The sequence below is a fragment of the Bubalus kerabau genome, chromosome 3, assembly GCF_029407905.1.
Source record: "Bubalus kerabau isolate K-KA32 ecotype Philippines breed swamp buffalo chromosome 3, PCC_UOA_SB_1v2, whole genome shotgun sequence".
Classification (NCBI taxonomy): Eukaryota; Metazoa; Chordata; class Mammalia; order Artiodactyla; family Bovidae; genus Bubalus; species Bubalus kerabau.
Window position 1 is genome coordinate 93,320,492 of NC_073626.1, and position 18,821 is coordinate 93,339,312.

The window sequence follows — 18,821 nt, forward strand, 5'->3', positions numbered from 1 at the left end:
CAAAACCATGAAATAATTAATAAGCAGAAAATAGTTCAGTAAAAGGAACACATAATATGTGGTTTAAAAGGGAGGAAAAGCCCTTAAATATAAGAGCTAGATGAGTGGTAAGTTACAATGGGGATGGTGACATCCCCGGCAGTTCGGTGGTTAGGCCCTTGGTTAGGTCCAGGGGTTAGGTCCATGATTCCATTGCAAGGGGCACAGGTTTGATCTCTGGTAGGGGAACTAAGATCCTGCATGCTGTGCAGAGCAGCCAGAAAAATGGTAAAGGAGGTGAAAAAAAAAGCAAAATTCTGGAAAAATCACTGATATGGGTTCTCAAAAAGGAAACAAAATAAATGTTAGCAGCCCTCAGCTGGGACAATCTGCAGTAGTTACAAAGAACAACAACAGTAAAGCAGACACAAAAACAAACCAAACAAACCAAAAGGCTTATGTGTTGTCATATCTCCTCCAAGAATATATCCTGCTATCTCTTCCCAGAAAAGACAAAAATACTTATTAGGAGAACAGGGCAATCTGGATTTCAGATCCCATTCACATCTGAATTGTGTATTCTTATATAGTGAACCTCCTATATATTTAGACAAAGCAGACTTTGAAAAATATTTAATATACATCTAGCAAATTCTTGTGTAAAGAATCACAAAGACTTTGAAATGACTAAATATTAGACCAGTCCAAAAAAAGAGCACATAACCAAGTACAGGGAAAAGACCCTAAAAAGTTATACTGGATGACAGACAATCTCTCCATCTTGATCTCAAACGAAAGATAGATGTCTGGTAAAGATAACTTCATCTAAGGCTAAGGTAATCCGACATATTTTGGCATAGCTCGTTAAGGGCCACACTCGTAATATGACTACAATCTGAAAGAAAGAGGTACCTGTACATCTCTACAGGGGTGTTTAATTAAACCCATATTCCAACACTGAATCTAAACAAAGCGAGAATAAAACTCATACGCTAGTGAGGAAAACCTAAGGCTTCCAGTCTTGTTAACTGGTGACCATGAGGGCATCTTGATACTGGGATACCATCCCTAGATTTGCTCCCTTAGGGGGGGATCTTCTTCAACAGATTTAATTCTGATGGTTTCCATGGAATGGGGGTTAATTCTCACTCCACACAATCCCACAAAAGTCTTGTAAAACCACAACACAAACCATGCAATATTTTAATCTTTACAAAAAGCTTAACTAGGAAATTACCACTATTTTCCATTAGGGTTCAAACTGCCCTCTGAGTCAAAAATAAAACTTAGCCAACCACTTAGAACGTCATTGTGGTCACTGCAAAGTCTCAAAGTGTGTCTCTGAAATTCCTTAGGCAGCCACACTGATCAGGAATTTGGTTTCAATTCTCACAGCCTTCTGACTGATCTTAAAATTATTTGGTAGAAAACTAAACTTTCTAAAGTAAATTTAAAGCACATCCAAATAATCCTTGTGACAAATGCTTTACCTTTTCTGGTATAACAGGCAGAAAAACATATCTATGAATCTGTACTATCTGAAACAAAAAGACCAAACTAAAACATTTGAGTTTTTCATTCAGGGAGGAAAACTAAATGAAGCACAATATATACTGATATGATTTTTAATCCTTATTTTTGAAATTGATACTCAAAAAAAGGAAGAGAAAACATTATCAGGAAAACTTCATAACAGGTCAAGAACCTTAATTTATTTTGCTTGATATCTTAGCATTCCGTTTTTTAGTCTGAGAATTATATCAGATGAATACTGAGATAAAATTTACTTAAAAAGATACATTTAGGATAATCAAAGTTTAGATCACATTTAAAGTAAGAATCAGGTTTTATGGCCTACAGCATTGTTATATTATTATGTTAGAGTGTGGTTGGATCAGGGGATCTACCGTCTATCAGTTTTCTCCCAACCATGAGATTTAATGACTTGTATGGATTATTCAAAATGCCGTTTTGCAGGGGGCGGGGGGATGTGACGAAGAATAAAGCACTTTTTACCTCTCTACCATCTAAATTAAGTAGTGACCAGTCAGGGCTGTGGGTATAATCTAGGCCCAGGGAACAGCATAGCTAAATATATGAAACATGAATTCTAACCTCTTGTAGAAAAGACAGCAGCAAACTGAACTAACAGGTTTCTCTCTTTATTACTTATTCACCCACAATGGAAACCTCGCGCACTGTTACACTCTAATTAAAGTTCTCTTTGGTAACAGATTCACGAGCACTGGACAGATAGCATAGAGGACCTTCCAATACTGCTAGGAACTTCTGCAGCCATATTGTAACAAAATGGGAAACAACTGCGGGGCAAAGCCAACCTGGAGGGTGGTGGAGTGAAAAGCAGTAAGGGCCCTGCACTGAAGATTTTGCTCAATCACGAAATTAATCACCTCTTGAGACTTCTTATATCTGGAGATCTTCTTTTACAAGATAATGCATTCTTTATTTTATAACAACAAAAAATACAAATTCAATGACTCTAATAAATTGAGTATTTGCTTCTAAATTGTCTATGTAAGTACCTCTAGCTTACATAGAGTTGTTCCATAGACTTTTCTGCAGTGATGGAACTGTTTTGTACCTACACTGTCTAATTCAACAGCCACTAGCTGCATGAGCTTATAAAGCACTTGAAATGTGGTCCATGCAACTGAGAAACTGAAATTCAAAGTTTATCTCATTTTAACTAATTTAAATTTAAATAAGCACACGATATTCACACGTATAGGCTGTAATTTTGCATAAGGCAGTTCTAGAACAAACTGTCAAGTAGTACATCTCAGACTTGTCCTGGTAAATTGTCAAACTGGGTAACTCCCCCAGGGCCACCTTGCCCATGTCTCCAATGGAGCAACCATTCAGTGAAATCTGACAGTGAGAATATAATCTGCTGTACTAAAATGTGACTCTCTCCAAAATACTTTACTGTCACAGCATGCTCCATACTTATCATTTCAAAGTATCCTTCTCTCCTACTAATCTCATCAATTCAAAGAAATGAAAATATTTTTACTAAATTAAGTACTCCTACCCTCAAGTTCTTACCCAGAAATTGACCCTACCATTCCAGCTGTAGCCAAGAACATCATCTTGGCTGTAGCCAAGAACTCACCATGGTATAATATGTGAGGAAAAACCTCAACTCTAGCTTGCATGCTTCAGAACTCAAAGATTCTATTCACCTTGATTTTCCTGGTCCTCATACTGTCAAGATAGCTAAGCAAGATGGCATTACTGTTGCATCTTTCTCACCATGTTGAAAGTCTTTGGCAGTATCAATTCTAGTATTTCTCAGTACCTCAAATACTGTATCAAGTAGAAGTCATGAATACTGATCAATATATATGAAATGGCATATTAGAACATTCTCTGAAGTTTTTATATCAAACAAGAGCTGACATTACAAAATCAAAAGCAATAACATTTTGGCCTCTGAGCCAATATGCTACACTTTAGGTTTCTAATGATTACATATTTAAATAACTGGATATCCTCTTTTAGAATAACTGAAAACTTGAGTAAATAAAGTTAATAAAAAGCACCAGGGCTTCCCTGATGGCTCAGACGGTAAAGAATACACCTGTAATGCAGGAGACCAAAGTTCCATCCCTGGGTCACAAAGATCCCCTGGAGAAGGGAATGGCAACCCACTCCAGTATTCTTGCCTGGAGAATTCCATGGACAGAGGAGCCTGGAGACCTATAGTCCATGGTATCACAAAGAGTCGGACATGACTGAGTGATTAATACTTGCACTTAATAAAACAAGATGAGAGGAAACAACACTACTATTAAAAATGAAAAAAAATTCTTGGTAAACACCACTTATGAGAGTAGCTCACCCAGATGGCACCTAGTTGATTTTTAAGTGCCAATTGCGAGTACTTCTGGAGTGTATAAAGGTTCTTGTCAATATTTTCAGAAGGATAGTGAGGAAATAACATAGTCCTTCTAACCACCATGGTTAAGAATTCTTTTTATTATATTATTTTTATTGTAAATAACTCATTCAAGTTTTACTGTATAAATTATATAATGACTAAAATATAAATAGTAAAGTTGAATAGACATTTTTCACAGCTGGTTGAAAAGACTAAGTGCTGTATAATTGTTTCCAATTATAATTAGTATTTTTATTCTTAAAAACTTGGCAAGAGAAGCGTTGGTTTTAAAAGTTAATAGAAAACGCAGCCCACAGGAAGTGATAATTAAGAGCTAAATGTGCGGTTTTGCTTCACATCAGTTATTTAGCCATACGTTTTGGGGTGCTCTTTCTCATGTTTGCCACTTTCAAAAAAATCAATAAAAAGCATGTGAAAATATCTAAACGAACACAGGGGAAACAGCGTCAGAAATCAATACTTCTCTACCAGCATGTTTAACCTGCGGAAATGAAGTGTTAATCACAGAAATAAGATACCATATTACATTTATAAACTAATGAAACTAGAAAAAGCAAAGCGCGTGACACTATAATTAAACAGCTGGAAAACATCCAAGCCTGTGTAAGTTGATAACCCTGGTACAATCTCTGGCAGTGAAAAGGCAGGTCTGCAGTGAGTTGATACGGCCAGCTCCGTTGTTAATTGAATAACAGGCAATCTATAAACACTACTAATTGCATATGTGAAAACCTGTGTACAACTAGAGACGCTGCTTAGAGAAGCACTCCAGAAAAACTCCATGGATAAAGCACTCTGCAGATCTTCTGTCCCCCTCCACCCCTTTAAGCCACAGCTTGGTTCACCACTGCATCCTCCTGATTAACCTCTATACAGCAGACTTAATGATACATTTTTCAAAAGATCATTTTTCCTCCTAATCCAATACACACCGCACAACTATCAATTACCCATTTCAGAAAAGAACAAACAAGTAATCTAGAAAATTCAGCCTGTGAATGGTGAGCTTTCTAAATTGTGAAAGAAGACATGGTCTCCTTCCCAACAGACAAAATGCTTTTCAGAATTGTTCTGACGCATTTTGCAGAAGTGCGGCAGCTGCTGTGAACAGCGTGGAGTGTTAAGATTTGACACTTTTTTTTTTTTTTTCTTAAGGATATAGCCATTTGGGGAGGCTCAGAAACTGTTGTCAGAATTTTACTTATTCATCTAATAAATCATTTTTAAATGATTATTTCAATCCTGGTGAATACTAACCATTTCAAAAACATGGCTCTGGGATCTACACAAAGTTTCTAATTTTTTAAATCTGTAGAGAAGACTGCTTAGCCCAAGGGACTGGTTATGAGAAATGAAACCTCTACTTTAACAGTCACATCCAAATAAGGCCAGTCACTTGAGAGCAAACGTCACCATCACTCTGAAGGTGTCCACCAGCTTCCATGAAATGAACTGAGAGAAGTAATCCACTCCCTAGTGGATATGATATCACATCATGCAACAAACCCAGGACTACCAAGTGGAATATGCACAATATTTAGAAGCATAAATATTAGGGCTAGACTGACATACACAATATCAGGCTCCAACATGAATGACCTATGGGAAAGAAACTTAAAGCCAATCGGCCTCAGTTTCTTCACCTATAAAATGGAAATTATAAAATAAAACTAATAAGGTTGTTATGAGGAATCAGATAATATAAGCAATAGGCTTAGCAGAGTGTCTTGCATAAAAAGCAATCCATGATGGTAGAGTTTTCAAAAATAAAGCACTCATTACCTACTGAGGAAAAATAAGATTAAAATATGTGAAGCAACAGCATGTAGTCAAAAAGACTGAATGGGGCCTGAAGCTGAGTTTCACTTTCACATTTAGTGAAAGTGAAACTTTCACATTTATTTCACTATATTTCACAGTATAGAAGAGAATATCAGGTTTCACCAAAATTCCTTGAAAAAAATACAAATGAGAATGCCTTGACTTTGGAAATAGACATACTTTAGCTAACTAGGACTCTACCAAGACTGAGGGTACTTCCTCATATACTCTGAGGACTTCAGTTCAATAAATATGAATGAAAAGAAACCATGAAGAATCATTGTGGCTGAATTGCTTTTAAAAGGATAAGCTGATAAGGAGGAAAGGTGTGGCACGGGGAAATAAATGAAGTACAAGCAATAGCTGTCACTTCTGCTTTTATCCTGGATGTTTGCTACCTAGAGAATTCTTAATCTCAAGATTCCTGAGACCACCAGTGGAAAGGCGATTTACAGTGTCCGCATGTTTATGCAATTTACAGTGTCCACATATTAATTTCAATCGATTTTTACAAAAAAAATCAAAGTTGACAAAAATTCTTCGTTAGTTTCACCAATTAACCTGATTACCAAAAGGTATGTTAACTGAAAAGCCCTCTACAGACCAAGGAGGTCCTAGCTGGTATTACCAAGTCCTCTATGTATTAATAAGCAGAATAAAAGTGAGGGGTATAGGCTTGGTGTCTGTTCTAGCCCAAGGCTCATTTCACTAGTGGAAATCCCTACCCATGATATGGGCACAGCAGCTTCTTGGAACCTATACCTGTTTCCAGCACATCCAGTTAGATTTCTCATTCGTGCATCTGAACTTTAAGAATTTGGAACCTGTCAACTATAGCTCTCTGCTCTTGAATTAATTTTGTTTCTTGCTCTAGCGATCTAAACTTCCTTCTCTTGGAATCCAATATAAACCCACTTTTAAAAAATATATCCAGGTAAATGTGAAATGAAGCAGGATTCAGCAACAATAATCAGTTCATTAAAGTACAGTCATACCCAGATAAAGCTCCTTCTAGCTCACAAAATGAGGGGAAAAAGTATCAAGCTGAAATTGCAATGGATATTAAACTGGGCATAACTATTTCTTAAATAACTGTGTGTGAGTGTGTGTGTATGTGAAAGAGTATAAATTTGGCTACATAGATTTCAATTACATGTACTTAATATATTTATACTATTATTACAGATAGCCAAAGAAACTCTACTCAAAATGAAATTACAACCATTATTTGAAATTAGAAGAAACTAAAACTATATAATATGGATCAATCAATCAAACTAGGAGAATCCACTAAACCACTTTGTAAAGCAGTTTGTTTTGTTTGATTGTAAATGTGTGATTACATAATGAAAAGAATTCCTTAGGGAAAAAGGATTCATAGATGCTAGTGAGTCACATTAAGACAAAAACTGTGTCCTTGCATGGCTTCCACTGAAGCCAACATTATAGGATATTCCTGATATAAACAGATGATGACTATTTTTCAAAAATCTTAAATTTTGTACTTTCATATAAAAAGATTTTCATATTGCTACTAGCATCAAAAACCTTGAAAGCACCTAATTCATTTTGATTTAAAATAATTATAAGTAGCATACCAGATACATATAACAAGCTTTGAAACTGAATAAAGAATACTTGCCCTTAAGGAGCTCCAAGTGAGAATATATCTTACATTATTACCTATTATACACTGTTGTGATATACTAGCTCAGTGATTTAAGGGACTACAAAAGATAGGCGGTTTCTGAAGTTTAAATAATATTTTGCCAAAATGAAAACTTGGGGGAAAGACTATCCAAGAGCAAGACTTCGACCTACATAAACAAGGCATGAAGATTTAAAAGTGCATGACCTGATTTGGAAATAATAAGTCATGCAATATAATTAAATGACTGAATGCACAGAGGTGGAACAGCTGAATGCAAACCTGCCAAGACAAGTCATGAAAAGCCTTAGATTCTGTATGAGATAGTTTAATAACTTTGCTAAAGTTAATGATGAGACATCAAAGGGATATTTTTGTGCAGGGACATGATGATAGAATTGTGTTTTATAGAGTTCTGATGGAAGGACCAGACCAGGTGAGGACACAGACCTGATGCACGAAAGCTAGTTAGGGGGTCAGTGCAACTGTTTAAGCGAAATACGACACAGGCTTGAACCAGGGCAATGGAAGTGAGAGCGGATTTACATGATACTTCCGAGTAAGCAGAGATGGGAACTGGACTGGATGTAGAAAGAGAAGGATCAGCAAAGATAAGCATGCCATTCCAGCCTGGGTGACTAGATGGATGGTGAGGTTATTAAGTGAGATAGGAAATAATGTTGGAAAACTTTTGAAACTCCCGTGAATTAAAAAAAATGCATTATATCATATATATCCACTGGAGAAAATACTATGACATCCAAGTTAAAAGAAGGCATGTTCAAGTTAGCACTGGAAAGAAGTGAACTTTATCTTTTTCAATTAAAACAGCATACTTATTAGCTAAATCCATAGTTAATATTCCAGTTTCCACATAGTAACAGCTCACTAAATTTCTTAGAATACATTCCTCTATCGTCTCATTTCTCTAACTAATTCTTTCCTATGGGTATCCTAGATTTGTCAATCATACCTTCTCAAGCTCTAGAAATTAGTGATGCAAACATTTCATACTCTCCTAGAAAAGCATAGGTGTTTAGAGCTCTGCCGGACTGGCACTCCAATCTTGCCATTAGAAATGACCAGAAGAGGATGGTATGCATTTCATGTGGATATAGAAAGTGGAGGGGGAAAAAGGCAACTTCTTACTATTGTGTTATGCCTCAGCCTTCATAAGGCTTCTAGAAGAAGTGGTCAGTACCTAAGAGTCAGAGCCAGCCAGCTGTGAAGATGAGTCAGTGGGGGCGCATGGGAGTTATCTAGTGAAAGCTGGGATGGTTTGGGAGACATGAAAAAGGGAGAGTAAACTTAAAGGAATGCATGTTACCTTCAACGTCACAACTCAAGTAGTTACGCACTTCATTCAAAATGAAGTTGATGTCTTCTTCGGAAGGAATGGGATGGGGTGTAACATCAGTTGGAGTGTCGGTAGTGCCAGCTATAGTCATCTTTTGCCAGGGCAAGAAGAAAATAACTCTCCCATCACTGGTCGCTGGGTCAAGAAGTCCCATGCTCTCTGGGCTGGGGTGAAAAGAAAGGGTCACATATTTCTGAAGTCAGCCAGAGTTCAATCTTAATCTGCATTCTAAAACATTTTATTCACTAATTCTCATATAAGCAAATTAGGAACACACGAACTATTACTTTGACTGCCGCTAACCTAATCTAGAAATTCCTAAAAGAAAAAAAAATGGTAATACAAAAGGAATCAAGCAAGTGTTATTATAATAATATTCTACAGCAAAACCAGCAATGCAAGGTGAGTTAAGTAGGTGGACTTCAATTCCGATTGGGTTTTTAGATCCCTTGCACCATTCACATCAGATAATGTCAGCAGGATAAATGCCTATGATTCCTTTCATGATGGTCACTTAAGTTCTTCAATCTTTTTTCAAGCCCATGAAAAGTATTTTCCTGGAACATTTGACATTTGGTACATCTTTCAGTATAAGGTCTGAGAAGTCTGTGAGAAAAGTGAAGGGTCTAACTTTCTAGAAACTAAAATATAATCAAAAAGTTCTTTACTCTTTTGTGCCTGAATAAGCTTATACCACTTCACCAAATATGAGATTTCTTACTTTATTTCAATTTTACTGAAATCTCAAGAAATGCATCCATGAGAAAAGGGCTCAGTTTTCTATTACTACCTGGATAACAGTGTACTGGGATAAGATCAAAAAGGAGAGAAATATTTTAGCAATGAAAATCTTTAAATAGGCAGAAGATGCCAGTGTATTATACTACTAAATTAAGCTTTAAGGACGCCTCTTCTGCCAGACCAAAATCTTCAAAAATATTAAGAATTTTTCTAATACCTACTTAATATTCTAAAACCAAATTGTAAAACACACTTGCAAGAAGAGGCAACTGAAAATAAACACTGACAAAACGTGCCCAGTTGTGTTATTGAATCATTAGTAACTGTTGTTTTAATGGATTCATTAACCATTCTAAAATTTTGGAGACGTTGTTAAAATGGCAGGAGGAATCTCAAAGTGTCATTTTCAAATAGTTGAACACTACAAACCTTCAGATAGCTGAATTTGACTGAATTCTCATAAGGAACCAATGTTAAAGGTATTTTCTGTAAATATATTTTCAGCTTCTATTAATAATATTTCTTAAATAGGAAATATAATTCTATTTGGTTTCAATAAATTCCAAAAATCCCTGTTATGCTCACACATTTTAAAAGACATACAGTCAACTATTCATAGTTGCTGCTGCTGCTGCTGCTAAGTCGCTTCAGTCGTGTCCGACTCTGTGCAACCCCATAGACTGCAGCCCACCAGGCTTCCCGTCCCTGGGATTCTCCAGGCAAGAACACTGGAGTGGGTTGCCATTTCCTTCTCCAATGCATGAAAGTGAAAAGTGAAAGTGAAGTCGCTCAGTCATGTCCGACTCTTAGCGACCCCATGGACTGCAGGCTACCAGGCGCCTCCATCCATGGGATTTTCCAGGCAAGAGTACTGGAGTGGGTCTTTCTCTTAAAATTAAAAAAACAAGAAACTCAAGATTCAAATGTGTAAGGATGAGAGTCTGAATACGTTTAAAAGCAAACCAAAAATGACTTTTTTATGAAAAAGAAATCCATAGTCAGTTTAGTTAATGCATCTTCTTCATTGAAACTACAAGGAGTAATAATACTTCTTTGCAAAGACTCGTCAGCCCCATGAAATGCCTGCCATGTCCATACAGCCTTTGTAGAAAGAAATCAGTATCTGTAGTCTACGTGAGACACAGGAGAGAATAGGCTTCAATTCTTCTATTTAGCACAAGCAAAAATCACCCCAAAGTGTGTCAATCATTTAAACTTTCAGTGAGGATCTCATCTTCACTCAGGGTTACTTAAAGTAATTTTACTTTCAAAAAATATACTGAAAGCTATAAATATCGAGTATTTTCAGTCTCTGTATGTCTACAGTTTTCCTTTGTACTTGCCATAAAACTTTCTAAAGATCTTAAAAGAAACTAGTTAAAATATGGTTTGTAAGTACCTAATTTGATCCTGGGTTGATATGCCCTTATATTAAACATGTCACTTTATGATAGAAATTAGCTCATGAGTTCAACTTTCAATTTGGTAAATAGTCCTATATTGAAACAAAAGGATAAATTCTACATTCTAAAATTTAAGGAACAAATTACATGTTGGTATAATATATATATGATCATTTTATGGGCTAGATACTATGTGATGTATCTAAGCAACTCAATAAACTTGATCAACTTCAGCATAAAATTATAATATTCAGTAACTGAGACATGAAATGCTGTTGGAAAAGCACAACTACTGAATCTTTTAAAACCTCTCAGTGCAATAAAAGCAGTTTAAAGGGTGAATGTGATAGTTACCAACACACACACAACTGGAACCTGTAGAGAATCAACTGCTTAAGTGAAGACATATGTGTCAAACATAAAATTAACAAGCACAGAGGGAAGACAAAGCTATTAATGAATGGTATAAAAATTTAAGAATCCACTTGGAAATACTTCTCATCAGTTCTAAATTACCTAATTCATAACTCACCCTTAGGGAAAAGTTTGTTTTCTTATGAAGAATTAATTCTGCAAGGTCGCACAAAAGTTTGAAAATGGCTGTCATACTATAGGGATGGTATACAACGCGGTGAGGCATAGGTCTTTTCTCAATATGCATAAGTCACTTGACATCAGCAGAAGAAGCTTGCTGCTAATTTATGTGTGTGTCTAGGATTAGATGTAATGAAAATTTTTCTCATGCAGACCATTGCCATCCTGAAGTACCCTTATTTAAACTGAAATCAATTTATTACTAACTACTCAGCAATCAGTGTTGGAGCCAGGAGTATGCACACATATTATGGGGGAAAAAAACTGACCTCTCACCAGTAGTAAAAAGCATCTGTAGGCTAAAAGGAGGAGACAACTATTTTCATGTATTTCAGTCATTTGATGTATTGTAGTTATTTTTGTAAGATCATCTACCCACAACTCTGATGAAAATTCCAGATTTTTTAATTGGGGGATAATTGCTTTATTGTGTTGTGTTGGTCTCTGCCATACAACAATGTGAATTAGTCCTAAGTATACATATGTTCCCTCCTTCTTGAACCTCCTTCCCATCCCTCTAGGTTGTCATAGAGCACCAGGTTGAGCTCCCTGGGTTATACAGCAACTTCTCAGTTCTTAATGTAGAGTGCCTTCAAAAGTAAATGATTTCTGTGTGTTGAGTTTTCTGAAATTAAAATAGTCTAGAGAGAGAGAGAAAGCTGCTACGATGGCACAAGATAATTCTACATGTGGAATGTTAGGGTCATAATAAGCTTAATAAATGCCATAAAGAAACTCTGAAAATAGCCCAACAGGGTAGACTGCATATCGAGTCCTTATTCCCCATTTAGCTGCCTACACTCAATAAACCAGTGGCTCTTGAAGTTATTGTATTGTCAAACTGATCAGCTTCTAGTTGAAATGCTAGGCCTTAAGTTATTGCTGCTGCTGCTAAGTCGCTTCAGTCGTGTCCGACTCTGTGCGACCCCATAGACTGCAGCCCACCAGGCTCCCCCGTCCCTGGGAATCTCCAGGCAAGAACACTGGAGTGGGTTGCCATTTCCTTCTCCAATGCATGAAAGTGAAAAGTGAAAGTGAAGCCTTAAATTATTATCAGCTGGTTATAAGGGCAGCGCCATAAGGTCTTACTCATCTCTAAGGACCTAGTAGAACCCTTGAGTTACAGCTGTTGAGTAAAGACTGACTGAGAAATCCAGAGAGCTATTTCAGTCTGAGATCTCTGGACCTCACCCACCCAAGAGAACAATTTGATATGGAGAGAAAAACCATCCCTTGGATACCAGCGATATAGCTGCTCAAAGTCAGTACTGAAAGAGGGACCAAACAATTAACCCAGACTGTAATCCCAAACCAAGGGACTCATCTGCAAACAGAGACTGAACAGGAACTGGGCTGCCAGGCCACTCCTCCAAGGTTCCCCACAGGATGTTTAGTGGTTGTGGTTCGAGGTGCTAAAAACGGAGATATTAATTTCTCCCAAAGTAGAACGAGATCACTTACTGCATCTTAAACAGACCCAGCTGTGACTAACACTTTTACAACTTACAGGCATGGGTCTGAAACTAATGCCTAATTTTTAGGATTAAGAAAGACTTTCTGTTTTGAAAGTATTACATGCAGGTAATATATATTTATATTTCTTAAAAACCACCTATCTGCTCGTTGTTAGCATATTATAAAGCATAGTACAGAACATATATATAGCATGAGTTCCTTCATGAAAAAAAGTTTAAAAGGATATACATTTGTGCAAGCATAAACACAAAATTTTATGGAAGAAATCAGAAGGAAGCATTATCGAAAACTGAAGCTGGGGACATGAGGAAAGGAGGGAGACTTTCACTTTTCATTCTATATCTTTCTATTTTTCTATAGCGATTACTTTTGTTTATTTTTGTCTACAGGAGTTGGCAGTAAAAAGAAAAATCATATTTTGTTTTATATTTTAATATCTATATATTTAAAATTCCCTTATAGGTATAAGATCAAAATTTTAATTAGAAAAAGGAACAATCTCAATTTGGGCAAGTTAACACAAAAAGTTAGTAGAACTCATCAAAAATTTACCAGTCATTATTATGTACCAGATAATGTACCAGGAGCTGCGGATGTAGCAGTCAAGAAAATAAAGAAAAATAAACAAAGGAATATTGTCCAAATGTACACAAATTAGGAACTACCATGAGATAAGGAACCAGAAGCTGGAAATGAGCAGCTTCCCAAAGTTGCACAGTTAACAAGAGGTAAAGTGATGAACAAACCAGGAAGTTCTTCACCCAGGTATCACCTTATCTTACTCTTCATACTGTCTTTGTCTGTATACTTCAAAGAGTAGAATGTCTTCACATTTTAACGACAGACAAACTAAGGTTTACAGAATAAAATGGCTTGTCTGAAACATGAAGTGGCAGAAATAATACAGGGAATAATACAGAATACTAATTTGTCCTCTGATATCATGGGACAATAGTAAAGACATGAAACACAACGCACAAGTAAGATCTAAGCAAGTGTAAGGATTGTGATGATGCGTGTGTGTCTATACTTTAGGTACTACATCTGTACTCCAACAGATGTTAAAAAAAAATGCTTCCAAAAACTTACAAACTAGCTGACCTTGCAAATTTTTATCCAACACAAAATAAATCCATATAATTGTGTCTGAAACTATTTTTGAAAACCTCTATATACAAGAAACATTTGCAACATGTACATATATTTACTTCTCGCCTTTTCATTTGAACTAAACTTCTGCTTAACAGTTTTTAAAACTCTATTAAGCACCACTGCATAAGTTTTTATTATTGAAACTGGAAGCACCATGGTCTCTACAGTTCTAAATGAAAACACTGATGACTGTCTATTAATTAGATGTAGACATTTAGAAAACGACAAAGAAACCTTGGAAGCTGGTGGATACGAAATTTCGTTAATATTCTTCTTGGTAGAAGTGTGATATCTTTCTCATTAGAAGTGTGCTTGGTACAATATCTTGGACTCTTTTCAAGAAGACTTAGTGGAGAACTAACTAATAAGGCAGCAGCATCCATTACATAGTGGGATGGCATTCTAGAAGAATGCAGGTATTAAATGAAATATCACGGATCTGTATATCTGTTTTATCAAATATTAAAAATATGTCTTTTATGGAAAATTATTAGAATATAGAAGCGATAACTCCCATTCTAACCATGTTACCTAGAAATGATAACCTTTTACTCACTATCACATCACCTAGAGGCAATCACCATTGGTATTTAAAATACTTCTTTTCATCTTTTTCTAGATACTTATATAATGTTTGCTCATGTTACACATACAATCTTCTATTCTCCACTCAAAATTAACACTATATCTCTAGGGTTTTCCTAGGAGACTAAAATTATTCAGAATTTTTAATGGCCATATAATATTTCCTTGTGCAGATACACCATAATTTACTTATCCATCCTCCTAACGTTAGAAACTGATGTGGTTTTTAATATTTCTCAACTACAAATGATGTCTTAATGAATACCCTGAGCATAAATCATGATTTCACAGAATTATGTACTAGTTTGCCTATTAAATTGCCACATATGAAAATAAAAATGTTCCTATTCATCATGGACACATGAACTTTTCCCCAGATATTTTGAAATGTACATTAGGGGCAATCATTATCAGTTTCTTGGGATCATACATATTTGTTTTCATATTTATTAAAAATAAAAAATACTAAAAATTCAAATGCACATAAAAATTGCAGTTTCATGTGCATCACCCCACTTAAAGGATTTTCAATTAATAGCTGTTCTTATTTCATCTCTATTCCTGCCCATTTCTCTACCTCTGATTATCTTTGCCAAAATGATAAATCAGAAATTATAAATTATTTTTCAAAATATATTTCAAAAATTATAAACATAAGAATATTTGGTCCTCATTTTCAGATTCTTCATAAGCAAGTCTGGGTATTTTATAAAATGAACTTTTTAGTGTTTTCATGTAAATGTCTTTTATGGACATTTTTGCAAAATTAATTTTAGGGTTTTCATGAAAATTAAAATTTAAAAATACTAAGACTTAGCCTCTGATGATGAGTACACTGAAAAAAAGTACAAAAACAGATTCCAAATCACTAACTCATAGAAAGGGGTATTGTCATAAAAACTAAGAAATTCTCAAGCCTGGTTTGCGATTTGTATTTTGGAAGAGCTTTTTTTTCAGTCATTTCTCCTCATTTTGAACAGTGAGCTAGACCATCTATTATTAAGAAAGGTATGCTATAAGAATACGTGTAGACAATTTCTTGCGGCCCTTCTTTGGTGACGATGCATGAGTGGGAACACGGGTACCTGTAGTAACCAGGCATCACGATGTGGACGCCGGCACTCGGCTGGCAGATAGCTGTGGTGTCCTTATCGTCCATTTTGCGCACGGTGTCTGTGAAAGGTCCCGTGGCATTGATAACACACTTGGCTCTCACATCAAATTCCTCCCCTGTGAAAGAAAGCAATGTCAGTCACACACCCCATTTGTTTCTCTGCTCACTGATGCTTTAGATTATTAATTCATCTATTAACTTATGGTGGTGTATACATTATCACTTGAGTGATACAGGCAACCAGAGTCATTGAGAAGCCACACAACAGGCCTGCATGTGAGTACATTTAACCAAAAACAAGTCCAAACTGCAGGAAAAAAAAGCACGCTGCTTTTTCATTTCAGCTCTCATTCCAGTTTGCAAAATGCCTGACATTAAAGTGTCAAATAAGAAGAAAGTGAGTAAATGAGCTGCTTTCTCCTTAAAACTCAAAAGTGTGAGCAGTGGTTTTGAAGGAAACGACGTAATTCTGAAACTTCGCCCACCTGGCCGCAAAACTGGACAGGCAAGCAAATCTCACCAAAGTTAACGTGATTGACTTGAATGGCACGTAAACACACTGCTTTTGTCACCTAAAGGATACTTTTTGAAGCTAGCCACATTTATTGACTTTTCTTAACAACATGTTTTTGTAAAGAAAACATAATGCATTCATTATGTGAGAATTTTGCAGACATTATTATCATGATCATCATTAATGTTTAACAAGAGGAAAAAAAATGGCCAGGTTCCACAAAGGAAAATTTTCATGTGAAACCAGTTGTTGTTGACAATAAGGAATATAGGTAATAGGACTCTGAAATCTGGCTTCAATAAAAGAGAAGTGACAGAGAAATAATCATTCAGTCATTGTAGAGACAAAGCAAGATGCTAAGAAATCTGCCCTGCCGGAGCCTTTGCATACCTGTCAGCACATCCTTACACCGTGCACCGCTCACACGCTCTTTCCCTGTCTGGGGGTCTGTCTTCTTGAGCAAACTCATGACCTCCATGTAATTGGCCGTGGCAGCCCCATACCTGGCAGCGGTGAGAGCAATGGCAAGGTTCATCCGTGCATCGTTGTGTTGTCCTGCAGCGGGAGAAAGCATCAGAGGAGGGACAGGAGTCACCTCAAGCCACAGACTGGTGGTATAGAGAAGTGTGTCACAACAGATATGTCACATCTGTCCCTGTCACGTGGAATATACTTGATGGCTGGTCAGCTCTACAGGGCATGATTTGGAAATACATGGTCATTCTCTGTCAGGCATTTACCTGCCACTTCCGCAATTGCACTTTGTGTACCACAAAAGGATGCAAAGTCTCCCTTTCCTACAGAGCTCACATCAATTATCTGCAAGTTAAGAAATAAGTAATTATTCTCTCCGTTTGGGAACATATGCATATGTCAGGCTTTTCCTAATACAGACAACCCGTACACATGAAAGTGAAGTAATTCAAAACTTCAGAATATTTGACACCCCAACTGGTGTTGATTAACAATTTTAATGAATACGTGCTCTATCTAATATTCAAAATCAAGAGCTTAATCTTCCATAGAGAATCTCTCAGTATTCTATAAAGGAGTTTTCTGGATTTGAATTTCAATCAGAGCTCCTTAAAATGTTAACTTTTTGTTTTTCGTCATACATAAAAGGTAAGAAATTAAGCAGGGCAAAATTTAATTACAGAACAATTCCTACCTGTATTGTTAAAGATTTATTGCTGAAAAATCTTAGTTAAAGAAAACTGAGGGGGAGGCGAAGCGGGGAAAGATGATTAATCACTTTAAAATACTGGCATCACTAGAGACTTTTTCTATTTATTATTGCCAGTGGAGTTAACGCTGACCAGGAAGAATTACTCTACATCGCAGGGGCCAGGTTCTCTGTGCCCTGAATAATTAATTACACAGGACTAGATGTATTGAAGCAGAGTTCAAATTCCCACACATTGGGATCAGTTCTATCAAGATAATACTGATAAAGGGATGAATTTATAATGGATATTGTTGTTGATTTATGTTGCCGGCATACCAAGCATTTAGTATAAATGGTTTATGTAAAGTTTCTTCCTTGTGATTCAGTCTGTGCCGGGTCAGAAGCACCACAGGTAATCGGCTGCAGCTAAAAGGGCACAGTTATAAAGAGAGAATCAATGACAGGACTCTGCCGCCCCTCCCCACAGACATCTTATTCTAGAACTGCTAAACTAATGCAATCAGCCAAGAACCTTCCCTCAAAATTAAAGTCTCTATCAAGTTAAGAACATACATTAAACCTCGACATGCAAAATAAGGAGTTATTTTATCCAAAGATGAATAGAATGAAAATAGAAGAAAGGCAACAACAGCAGCGGCAGCTGAACTTTAAGTCGAAACAGAAGAGGGGCAGCATTTCTATCAATTTCACCTAGCATGACCCTAATGGTGCAATTAAAATAGTAGATATATTTAAAATTAAGTTGAAGAAACTGACTTTTATTAATGTGGCCATTTAAAATTGGAAAATATGATCCATAAAGTTAAAAGCATGAAAACAGATTATACATCTAAATTTTAAAAAATACCCATCCCACTGAATCTTTCTATCTAGTACATAACAATGAAACCTTTAAGGGGTAGGTAGTCCAAGAAATCCAAGTCATGTTCCTATGGTAGGAAAACTCTCACCAATGCAAGTGTGCCTCGACTTAGACACAGGGTGAGAAAGCCACATGTAAATCAATTATTTTAAATCCTATATGACATCACTGTTCCTAGGAACCAGGCAGAAATTCATTTATTAAATGACAGCTCCCGTTGTAAAGTGATATATTGTTGTTACGGTTTAGTCGCTAAGTAGTATCCTACTCTTTGCAACCCCATGGACTGTAGCCCAGCAGTCTCCTCTGTTCATGGGATTCTCCAGGCAAGAATACTGGAGTGGGTTGCCATTTCCTTCTCCAGAGGATGTTTCCGACACCAGGGTCTGAACCCACATCTTCTGCATTGAAGCGGATTCTTTACCACTGAGCCTCCAGAGAAGCCCCTGTAAAGTGATATGCTGTAT

General features: G+C 36.4%; 1 protein-coding gene across 3 annotated transcripts in view; it reads right to left on the reverse strand.

Annotated features, from left to right (window-relative positions):
• Positions 1 to 18,821, reverse strand: part of GPD2 (glycerol-3-phosphate dehydrogenase 2) — a 149,900-nt gene that overhangs the window by 15,710 nt on the left and 115,369 nt on the right. For all 3 annotated transcript variants that reach the window (XM_055572521.1, XM_055572520.1, XM_055572519.1), the window contains exons 7-9: positions 16,697 to 16,861; positions 15,764 to 15,908; positions 8,698 to 8,891 (exon numbers count right to left, since the gene is read on the reverse strand). In XM_055572521.1, the coding sequence (XP_055428496.1) occupies positions 8,698 to 8,891; positions 15,764 to 15,908; positions 16,697 to 16,861 (504 nt within the window). The remainder of the gene's footprint in view (positions 1 to 8,697; positions 8,892 to 15,763; positions 15,909 to 16,696; positions 16,862 to 18,821) is intronic.